The sequence below is a fragment of the Vicia villosa genome, unplaced genomic scaffold (genome assembly GCF_029867415.1).
Source record: "Vicia villosa cultivar HV-30 ecotype Madison, WI unplaced genomic scaffold, Vvil1.0 ctg.000077F_1_1, whole genome shotgun sequence".
In the NCBI taxonomy this organism is placed as follows: Eukaryota; Viridiplantae; Streptophyta; class Magnoliopsida; order Fabales; family Fabaceae; genus Vicia; species Vicia villosa.
The window spans coordinates 898318-910890 of NW_026705001.1; the positions used below are offsets into that span (position 1 = coordinate 898318).

Sequence of the window (12573 nt, forward strand, 5' to 3'; positions counted from 1 at the left end):
AGAATTTTTGGGCTTTTAACGCCGAGGCCGCGGCGCGGCAACGGGCTGGCGCGGCGCGCGCCTCAAACAGAGATGTTTTCGCGGCGCAAGGAAGAACTCTCGCGGCGCGACCTTTGCAAAAACCAACTTTTTCCTTTGCCTTTGAGACTTCAAGCTCTCTATCCTCCTCATGTTCTTCTTAAGTTCCAATTTAGCTCAAAACCTGCAACAATAACACCCACAAGTGATTCGATTTGCTTTATACATGAACTAAACTTATTCAGTTCAATTCTTCATAAAAACCTATGGATTCATCACATTTTGCATTGGTTTGGAGACTAAATCACTTCTATTAACACATGAATTTACCATTAATTTACTCCTAACAAGAACAAAGGCAAGGACTTGGGGGAAACTATTTTGGGTCAGTCAGAAGATCGAATAGTTACAGCCTAAATAGATGAATGATTCATCTCTTCATGTGCGGTGTTGGTATGCTATCCTGGTCAAGAATGCAATTGATCTCAACCCAAGATCAATCGGAAGGATCTTCGTATTGCATGCCAAGCGAATATCGAGTTGTTATAACTATGTTATTATATAAGAGGAAACATGACATTTTTTCAGGTACTATTAAATTCAAATCTCATTCACATTAGCTAATTCTAATACTGATTCTTGAAGGAGCGTTAACCTTGTAGGTTAGCCTCTCTTCCATCGCATTAGAAGCTCAAGTCCACTGTTACAATCTACATCTATCGATCACCGATAAACTCTAGTTTCCCCGTGGAACAAGAGCAATAGATGGATACCATTATTTGCATGGTGCTAGGAATAAAAAGGTTAAATGATTATTTCTAAAGTAAGTGGTCTAATTAATTGTGACATTCATTTACATTTATAATAACTTGTGTTTTTTGTGTATTGTTACTCAATGTATAAAACTTATTTGTAGATGAGGCAACAACCATCAAGACATGAGTGTGAGTATCATGTGATGGAACATTAGTTATAGATTGTCTCTACTAATATTGTTGACTCTTGGTAGTATGTAATATATTTATGATTTGATATTAATGATTTTTCCTGAATGGTTTGTGTTATTATTCAAGTGTTTTTACATATCGTTCAACTTATAGGTATTTAACGATTAAACATCATTCTCAAAAGAAGATTTTTATGATGTATGTCTATGTTGGGCCACTTGCTTTCTTGATTTTTGGATTTAAACCATTTAATATATTTGAGTTTTGTTGTAAAAAATGAATATGCATAATTATATAATTTATCTTGTGTACCTGATGTAAATAGGTAAAGTTTTTGGTTTGGTCGTGTAGCCATTTAAATATATATGATACTAATTTGTGTATCCGACTTAAATATACATAATTTTTGCTTTTGTAGTGTAGCCAGTGAAATATATAGTTCTAAATGTGTATCATTTAAGTTTTGATTTAATAATATACCGATCATAACAACAAAAAAAACATGTAAATTAAAATCACATATATATATATATATATATATATATATATATATATATATATATATATATATATATATATATATATATATATATTAAAAATAGGATTTCACATTGACTTCAAAATCGATGTTAAAAACTATCCCCTACCACCATTTCATCGGTTACCCATTTAATTAAAGTGAAAAGGATAGGTTATTTCCTCGATTAACAGATTGCTCGATGTGAAAAACAAAGTCTATCTTCTCAGTTATACTTGATAACTGAGGTGGAAGCCTTAGGTATCCATTTTATTCACTTATTGACCTTTTCACCTCGGTTAGTCACTCGATGTGAAATGTGACAGACTTATCATAACATCCTACAATATCCCACTTATTGACTTTTTCACCTTGCTCGATGTGAAAAACAAAGCCTATCTTCTCAGTTATACTTGATAACTGAGGTGGAAGCCTTAGGTATCCATTTTATTCACTTATTGACCTTTTCACCTCGGTTAGTCACTCGATGTGAAATGTGACAGACTTATCATAACATCCTACAATATCCCACTTATTGACTTTTTCACCTTGGTCAGTCAACTGATGTGAAAAGTGTTGTATGTACTAGTGTATTTTTTAGTTAAAATAAAGTTTTTTCTAACTTCAGTAATTAAAAAACCATGTTTGACACGTGTGAGTTAGAATTATTTTTTTCATATTTCTATCTTGATTATTAATTTTATTATTCATTTGCTTCTTCTTTTCTTTCCGCATCACTAGATTTTTTTTTAAGGTGAATTCTCATCTATTATATTCAAAAAGTTGTGGAAGGTTAACTTTAGCATAAAATGTTTTGAAAACAACAAATAATTATATTATTTAATAAATAAATAAATATGTTAAAATTAAATAATATTATCTGATTGGTTGAGAATATACTATTGGAAAATTGTCCATATTTTTATCTAATTTAAATCTCAATAAGTGATGTACCAAATAACACAAACATCATAATGACATTTGCATGGCAATGGCACTCATCCAGTAGACACAACTTTGAGATCTAGACTCAGAACTAGAAACAAAATATTCATCTACTCAATATTAACATTTGTGTTGAGCTTTATTAAGACTCCGATTTAAATCATAGTATGTGTTATGCCGGGAATAATACAAACATCATAATTTATTCAACAACGACATTTGCATGGCAATGGTACCCATTCAGTACAATAATACCCCATTTCTTCCCCCACATTTCACAATCAACATCATTTTCTTAGTTAATTAGCAGCTACCACATTCAAGTATATCATAGTTATCAACACCCTCCTTGTTTGTTTGATTCATTCACGTTTTAAACATCAAAGGAAACATCATCTCATAGAGCTTCTTATTTTGTTGAAGATGCCACGACGAAGTAGGTTGGTTGTTGTATCAGATTTTGTTCTATCTTTCATGTGGCTATGTTCTGGTGTTCTGGTTCGATTATTCGTCTTCAAAATTCTCGGTTTTTCTAATACTGATGATCATGTTGCTGAGTTTATGAAGCTCTCATTTTCCATAGCCAACATGTTCTTGTTTGCTTTCCTTGCCAAGGTTTCTCGTGGCGGTGCTTACAATCCTCTCGCTGTTTTGGTCGATGCTATCACTGGAGATTTTTGTAACTTCTTTTTCTGTGTTGGTTTCAGAATTCCTGCTCAGGTTGATTATTCCTTCTTTTTCGAGGGACTCACTAAAGTGAGAGAATTCTGATAGTATTGAATTTTGAATATTCTAATAATAATAATCCTTTCAGGTGGTTGGATATATTGTTGGAGTAAAACTTGTGATTGGTGCTATTCCGGAAGTAGGACATGGACCACATTTGAATGTTGACATTCTTCAAGGAGCATTGACAGAAGGAATATTAACATTTGTAATTGTAAGCATTTCACTTGTGCTTTCCGCAACAAGAATCAGCAAAAGTTTCTTCATGAAGACTTGGATTTCCAGCCTATCCAAGTTAACACTTCATATACTTGGCTCTAATCTAACCGGTGGTTGTATGAACCCCGCTTCTGTAAGTAGCTACTTTGATTTCTCAGTTATGGTAGTGTGAACTATAGAATGCTTTTTTTATAATGTTTTGATACCAATCCGTGATTGACATGTTTAGGTAATGGCATGGACTTATGGTCGAGGGGATCACATAACAATGGAACACATCTTCGTGTATTGGATTGCCCCTGTAATGGCAACTATTCTGGCAATGTGTACATTCAGATTTTTAGTACGACGTTTTAAAACAGGCTCAAAAAGTAAATCAGATTAAAGAAATTTCATTATTTAAAAATAAATGTGTGATTTGGCTTCCTAGGATCTTATTTATATATTTTGCGACCAGATCCAATCCTACCCTAACTTCACCAAATTTAGTCTTATAAAACTTTAATATTTTGGATTTTAAAACCACGAAATCAAATTAGTCTTCACTATTTGGATCGGAACTAATTAGTTAAACAAAAAAAACTTAGGCTCCATAAATATTATATATTTTGGGGATTTTTCATTATACTTTTAGTGGTGCTAACACAATTCCGTAAAAACCCATAAATGCCTCTAAATTACGGAAATGTATTTCCGACACACTAAAAATGTCCAAAACTCAGATAAGGTCAAAACAAAGTTGAGTGAATCTAGAATTTTGTTTTCGTAGTTTTTAACAGAAGTATATCTCTGAAATCTGTTGCATTACAATTTTCTCAAACCAAAAACAAATGCAGAATGAGAAGAACAACATAATTTAACATCAATCATTGTTATGACATATACATAAAATACGTAACATTACATAGATAATCGTTAATGTACATTTAACATTACATTTCATCATCATGTGATGGTTGAGGATCTTTCGACATTTTTAGAATATCGTCGATCGATTTCGCAACTGTCACATTCACCTCGATCAGACCCTTATACTCCACATAACTGTTAAACTTCATCTGTCTTCAGCTTAAACTTGCTAAAATGTCTCTTCTTTTCGTTGTCAATAGAGGGTGAAAGTTAATAGAGCTCCATAACTCGTCGATTGTCTGGGTATCACAAAAGATTTTGTAGTATGAATTTCATATCGACAAGTCGAGTGATATCTGTGAACCTAAATTCAAGAGGGGGGTCTCTCGCCGTTGAAGTAAACAAAAGCGAGATATGGATATTTTGACATTATGTGTGTGATTTTGATAATAACATGAGGGGCGCGAGTATTTATATATGTTTAAATCAATATGGATGTCATACCCCAAAATTTACCTCCCACACTTCTCTCATAACAAAAGCAAGGTTCAAATCTCAAGGCATGGCTCATTCACATAATCCAGATAATTCACAGTCAACTGATCCAAATTGAAAGGTCAATCATAATCAAGGCATGATCCAAACTTTAATCATGGGGCAAATATCAAGTATGGGGTGCATAACCATCATTTGATCAAGAATTGATCATGATTCCATTAATAGAAACTCAGAGATGAACAAATGCAAAAAGGTTCAAATTAGGGTTTCTTAGGAGAAAGTCAACCCAACTTTGACTGGGCATAACTTTCACATGGAACATCAAAAATTCCCCACTCAAAGCCTATTTTGAAGGAAATTGGATTCTCTACAACTTTGTGTCTCACAAGCCAAGGCTAGAAACACTTCATTTAAGAGATACAAAGCAAAAGATTACAGGTCATTTCCAGGCATCCTTCAGAAACAGTTTTTTTCTAAAGAGGATATGATCAAGATAAAAGCTCCAAATGAAAAATATGTTCCAAAGTGGCTTATAGAGGACCTCTTGAGGTTTCCAAAAAGTCTTAGAACTCATTCATAGCTTAAAAACTGAGTGAGATATGCTTTGTCAAAGTTGGGCGATTTTGAAGGAAATATGCGGAACAAAAGTGGTTCAAAATGATTATTTTTCCAAACGGGCCTATCTTATTATGACCCAAACTTGATTATAAGGTCACTAGGAACCCCTAAATCCAAGGCCACGACCATATGATTTTTATTAGAATTTTAATGAATTTTTATTCATTTTAAATTTAGTTTAAATCAAATAAATAAAATAAAATACAAAGAGACTTGATTTGATTTGATTCCTAATCAATATTAATCTCTCAAAAGGCATATTACTCCTCATAATTTCGTTCAAATTGAATTAGGTAAGATTGGATGGGATTTCATCAATTTTGGAAAGATTTCATACAAGTTCTAAACCAAATATCAATCTCACAATTTAGAGGGATTTGATTGAATGTAAATAACCTAATTCAGGCTGTCATATATAAGCAAACACAACAGATGCAAAGAGGGGGTTTTTTTGGCCGCAAAAACCTGTGCTCAAGAACAAGAAAAACCGTGGAAAGAAGTGGAATTGCAGACCAAGGTTCAACGTGATTCAAGCCAGTCCAAGATTACCAATCAATTCCTCATGGTTTTCTGAAGCTAATTGCATCGTTCTCGATCATCAACGTCTTCAGAATCGCGAGCAGACTGAGTTACGGTTGTATCGAAATTGTCGACTTTGATTTCACACATACGCATGCTTTTAACGTTATTTGATTATGTACTTGTGTTTATGATGATGTTTTGATGCTTCCTGGTGATTTAATTGAAGTTTAAGCGCAGGTATAAAGATTTTCCATTACTAGGGTTTCTGGTTCATGATTTGGGGTTGCATAAATAGAGACCAAATCAATCCAAATTGTTGACGTTTTCATGTTTAGGGGGTAAGATGCAGCGAATCTGGGCGGTTAATTGGGGTTTATTGGCAGCGTGTGATGAAGATGATGTTGGCAGGCTATGGCCACATTTCAAAACCGTGGCCAAAGGTTACTTAGCTTTTGCAGAACTTTCCACGAAGAAGAAGAACAGTATTCGCGCGCGTCCTTTTTTTTTGAAATCTGGATTTTGTTTGTTTTTTTTATATATTAAACGTTGGAATCATAATGTTAACAACAAGGAGATAGTGTCCCAGCGGTTGAGCGTATGCGTTGATCCCTTGTCCCTTGTGACGCTGGTTCGATCCATGGGGTCGACATGCTTTTTTTCTTATTTTATTTGGTAGTATGCTTGCAGATCCAGTGGTCCTTGCACACATGTTCCTATCGTGCATCATCAGCCAACAGCCCTTGGATCTCAACGCCTGCAGATCCAGCGTCCCTAGATGCGCAGGTGCATCATGAATACTCAGGAGTCACTCCCACATGATTATAACCAGGTTCTTTATTTATTTATTTATTTGCCATATTGTTTATATAATTATAATTGGCTTTAATTATTTTATTATGTACATAATTTAGTTTTAAAATCATATTAACACTATAATTAGGATTTAGGATTATTTTCTCGATTATTTTCCCGGTCATCCGATTTAATTAATTTAACTTTAAATATTATAAAACATAAAAATTCCTAGAGAGATTTATCCAATCAATTAGGGTTTGCCCAATCCCACCGGCCGTTTGGCCAAAGTGTTAGGATTTAATTTATTATCCGTTTCGACTAAATCAATTGGTCGCGATGGGTAATAATCGGTCATTAAATTCTTTAATAAAATATATTTCAAATAAAATTATGTTGCTAATGGTTTTAACCATTCTATTGGTTATGATGATTAGCAAGCTCTTTTAATTCGTTAGTGGTTTTAATCAAATCTATTGATTGCGATAACTAACGATAATCAATTTCTAGAACAAATTAAATAATTAAAATACATCCATTTGCTAAAAGTGATAATCGAATCAATCGATTAGAATTGCCAGCAATTCCCCATTAATCTATTAATTATGGTGATCAAACCTATTGATCATTGCGATTAATAGTGCAAATTAAAACCAGGGTTGTACGCCCAAATCCTAAAACACTCAAAACACACTAAACCACGATACTACGGTGTTTCAACACTGCGATGTTCACAACTACGATAAGGTAATTCAAAATACCTTCGAACATCCGCATTTCAAAAACAATTTCAAAACAACTTCAAACCACATTCAATTCAATTCTAAGGCGTACAACCCTGTTCCCCGAACTACGTTGACTCCGATTCTCCATAAGGAGATACGTAGGCACTTGGCAACAAGGCGAGTCCCCCACCCTAAAATCTCAATTTTCCCCTTATTCAATTCTTTAGCATAAACCTTACCTTAATACTCTTAGCCATCAAACCTTTGCCTTAGATTCAAAGCCAATAGGAAAGGGTTGAGGGTGCCTAACACCTTCCCTCGACCTGAATATAGTAACTTACCCTGAATCTCACATCTGCGTAGGGTTTCCTATTCGCCCTTCAGAATAGGTGGCGACTCTCTAAGTTAAATTTTTAGGCAGGTTGCTACAATGGACAATAGAAACTCAATCACGTCTCTAACGATATTCAGGAGATGTACTTTCGGATTAACCCTGTTTCGTTTAGTGAATCACATAAAAAAAGGTTTATACGAAAATACAATTATGAATTATCTTCTATTAGTATTTGTTTTTCAATAAAATGGGATGAGTCCATAAGTACAATTCTAAATTAATGTCTCACTGTTTATACAGAACCTGTTATAGAAACAATGTCTTAATTTGAAACAAAAAATTTTGAAAAATCGAACATGCAATATTTATACAATTAGTGTTGAATATATACATTAAAATGTATGCAGTTTACATCGTTGACAACATCAATCCAACATTACATAGAAAAAATGAGTCACCCCCTAAATATAAAATATGAGTCGCCAACTAAATACATTGTTAGATAAAAACTAAATGCACTAAAACATGTGTCACCGTCTAAATCTATATATATGAGGGGTTTTGTCATTGACTTTGGATTATTTGATTAACTTTCAATATCGTCCAACTTGGTGAATTCTTCCATCCTATCTGAAAATTTATTCGACTACCTGTTAACTTCCTTTGTAGAATGAGTTATCCACTTCGGTGATGTTTGTGGTATAAGGCACACTGGTTTCAAATAAACTTGAACAAAATGTATTGATTTTAAAAGCCACTCAATGCACATAATGCGTTCATTTGGATTTTGAGGTGGGGCATTCTAAAATGAAAAAAATGTTTCCAAGAAGCCATATCTTGCCAGATCAATATACACCATATTATATATACTTTTTATAAGATGACATATTTCAGTAAAGCGCATCCATTTTTCCTTCGGTGCTGGACCGCTAACATAATGAATAAGAGATTCATGAATTGTATTGAAATGTTCTTTTTTTCACATATAGCATTATGCATGATTCCTTATGCGCCTTCAATTATCTAATAAGTTGATGGAGGGAAAGTGTATGATTCTCCTCTCCTCTACTGGGCAAATTAAAGTTGAAACAACGTGATAACTGTAATTACAATCACCCTTAGCATCTACAATCCATTCAACGCATTTGTGCATAATAACCATCATCTCTTCAGTGTAGTTGATTTTTTTGGTAAAGGTGAAAGATATTGTTTGTTATGCGAGCACCTTTGAAAACATTTTTTGAGATTTTAAAGTTAGAGAATTTGGAAAATGTGTGCCAACATGTTCTAAGTGGAATGGATAGCGTATTGTTGAATTCTCACTCTGTGCTATTTTTATCTTCTTATAGGAGCACCCTTTGTTTTTACTGGTTCAAAAGGTGGTTTCAAATACGTGGTTTCTATAGAGGAAGTCTTCCTCATCTTTTCTTTGATGTATAATTTTATGTTGTCTTTTGTTTTCCAAAATCTATCTTAAATCACTTTTCATTCAGTCGCGATAGATATATTCTACTTACCATACTTCATCACATCATCATCATCAAACCAGAGCTTTTTCTATTGCATGTCAACCTCACCAATTCATATGGATCTACCAAGTTTCATCTTCTTTGAAATTGAACAAACACATGAAAGTATATACGTCTTCCTAATTGTACAACAACATTTTAAGCTATTTGAGCCAACTGTGAATAAAAATTGTTGTCTTTGAATCTGTATTCTAATACTGTAATGTTGCGACCAAATAATGTTTGTATCTCATAATGTTGATTTGTAATCATTTGGTTCACGAAGTCCCAACCTCTACATAAATCACCTTTACTATTTCTCAACCAATTCTTCAATGTAGCATGAGCAGATTCAACTCTGTTAGTTGTTGTATTTTTGAAGTGTTTAGCCTGATCGGGCCCAAGACAAGCAATTTTCTCCTTCACCTGATATAGAATTATACTTTCAACATATTTCAAGAAATTCAGATATTTCTCACATAGTCTTCTGAAATGTATTACACATTCGACATATAACTCTTTTGTAGAAGAAATTATTATAACATTCCAGACATCCATTATGCTTTCCAATATCGCACTTGTTTTGACAATTTTCCCATCTTCACCTTTGATTTGTATCGTCCCTACCTCTAGCTTTAGTCTACTTCTTACAGTTTTTGCTATGTGATACCTAAAAAGTAATGCATATGATGTGAGAAACACCTTAGCAACCGAATTCATATGTGTGATATCACGCTCAGTGACAATGACCCTTGGCATGGTTTCTTGGTCCTTCAATATAGTCCTACACACTTTTAAAGCCCAAGTACGACTGTCCTTTTTTTTACTTTCCAAAAATTAAAACCTAACAAAAAAATTCATCCCCGTAGAAGTAACACCAATAATTTCTAGATGTGGAAGCATGTACTTGTTGGTCTTATATGTTGAATCAATAATGAGAACAATGGGAAATATGTGGAACAACTTGATGGAATCAGGATGAGTAAAAAATATATCTCGAACACTTTCTCGATCCTCTCACACTCTGTGTCGAGATACATAATGATTATCATCCAAAAGCTTCAATAGTTGTTGCATTTCAGTTCTTGGACCTCTTATAGACTTATTGTTTTGGACACGGGCAATTTATACTTTATTGATATTTGATACATTTTGAGGTCTTTTCCTTTTCAAATGTACAAGTATATTTTTGGGTTGCACCATGTTCAATGTCATGTCAGAAACAAGATCCTTCTCTTCAAGATTAAGGTGACAATCAATGGGATGAAAGGGCTAACTTGTAACACAAGTTATGATTATGTATACCACAAACCACGTTAAATATCCATGTATTATTCACCACAAAGTACCCTCACAAGTTAAATGGACACTCACATTTCCTCATTCCACAGTCATCTTGTTTAACCTTCCGAATAGGTTTTGTGTACTAGTCGCTTCTTTTGCATCGCATTGTCAAAAATGTGGGTCTTCTATCGGAACCATTATTTGACTTCCCGATCACAACTCTAAACCCTAATTTGACATCATCCGTGCAGATCCGTTGGAACATATATTCCCAAATAGAAAACTCATGTTTATTTGCAAATTTTTGCCAACATCAACTAGTTTAACATCCATGGACACAACAACTTTGGAGACAGTGCACCATATCTAAAGGCAATCAAAACATGAAATTTTTAAAAAATCACGGCAAAAAACCAGATTTTAACACCAAACATAATTCGAAAGTATCCTTCTATAACCACATGCAATAAACCCATAAGTACACTTTCTGATTCAACATTCGCTTTTTCACAATCAAAAACCAGGTTATATCAAGTAATGAGAAAGGTAATAGATGTACATTACCTTAAATTCTAGTTACTTTTGCTCAGTTTGATGCTTCTTTTTGTATGTAGTTTTGAACTGATATTGTCAACGATATAGTCTAGATACATTTTAATATATCCTCAACATTAATGTATAAACATTGGTTATAACTTATTGAAAATATTTTTGTTTCAAACTAAAACATTGTCCCAAAACAGGTTCTGTATGCACATTGGCTGTTAGGTTATTGGAAAAAAAAACTACTAACATGGGTTAATGTGAATTTTTAGTTACATACTAACTTCATTCAAATATCCTTTTCATTCAATCACATCCTAATTTCATTACTTATCCTTTTCAATCATACTTAAGCTCAACATTTTCAGAAAAATGGTTTGAATAAAAGGAGAACAAATTTGTGATGCAAAATTCGGTTACAAATTGCATTTCCTCATCATTTTTGTACAAAATAAAATCTCAAATGTTGAATACAAGTTTTAAGCTAAAAATGGATAATAAATAGTTTCTAAATGAATCATTTTGAATTACAAGTGAAGTTGTATTTTGAAAGTCAATAAGCTCGTGAGCTTCCCAAGTTCAAGTGGACAGTCGGTTTGTGTTTTGTTTCCATCTCCTTTGCACATGATGAGCTCTACTTGTGCTGGTTCGAATCTGCCATAGAATATTAACAAGGAAAATGATCAAAATGGTGTTAAGATAGAACCAAAGGTGTGCACACAGAATATTCATAGACCAAGGCAATTATAGTAGTAGAGTATTATGGAATCAAAGCAACAGAAATTGAAGTTGCATCACACTATGTTTACAAAGGGCATTGTCTCACGAGTATTCATCATCAAATTGAGACTCATTTCTTGCAAACAAGTTGCAAAGTAGTATAAACATATTAGTTGACCAAAAACAACATTTACAGTGGTAAATTGAGAATGAGTTACAGTAAATCTGAGCCACCAATACAAGTTTGAATTTTGAATATTCCTTATGCTCAAGTATTTTTCGCTCCGTGAAATACCATGACATTCTTTTTTACTTTTTTCCCGACGAAATATTCTTATACTAGTAGTAATTTTCATCACTAAGAAAATCAATCGTTAGTTGATTTAGTGGTGATTGACGCTAGACTTGATAGAGAGAACCACGTTTCGATCCTTCGCAACTGCGATCGGGAGAGGGCTGAAACCACTTGATGTCTGAATTGACCCCGTACCGGACTAAACCGGTTGTGATAAACCAAAAAAAACCATCATCCTTCAATATCTTGCCTTAGACCATTCATAGTTCTTTTGCTAGCTTCTATTTTACCTTCATAATCAATTGATGAGATGGAAAAATATGAAGATGTGACATCTTTGTATTTAATGTTTTTCTTTTTCAATGACATCAAATGCGAAATCCTAACTCCTTTAATATATATCCCATGTGGGCCACTTATCTATATTTATCGGTGTTTTAAAAACCGGACCGACCGGTCGAACTGGAAATCGACCAGCTAACCAGTTTGGTTCAATAGCTCGATCGGGAATGT

The 12573-nt window shown here is 33.6% G+C and overlaps 1 protein-coding gene across 1 annotated transcript; it reads left to right on the forward strand.

Moving 5' to 3' along the window:
- Positions 1 to 2850: 2850 nt before the first annotated feature.
- Positions 2851 to 3757, forward strand: LOC131623660 (probable aquaporin SIP2-1). The gene is made up of 3 exons (XM_058894668.1): positions 2851 to 3147; positions 3242 to 3505; positions 3602 to 3757. Exons 1-3 carry the CDS (start codon positions 2851 to 2853, stop codon positions 3755 to 3757), a joined length of 717 nt encoding a protein of 238 aa, XP_058750651.1.
- The last annotated feature ends 8816 nt before the right edge of the window (positions 3758 to 12573 follow it).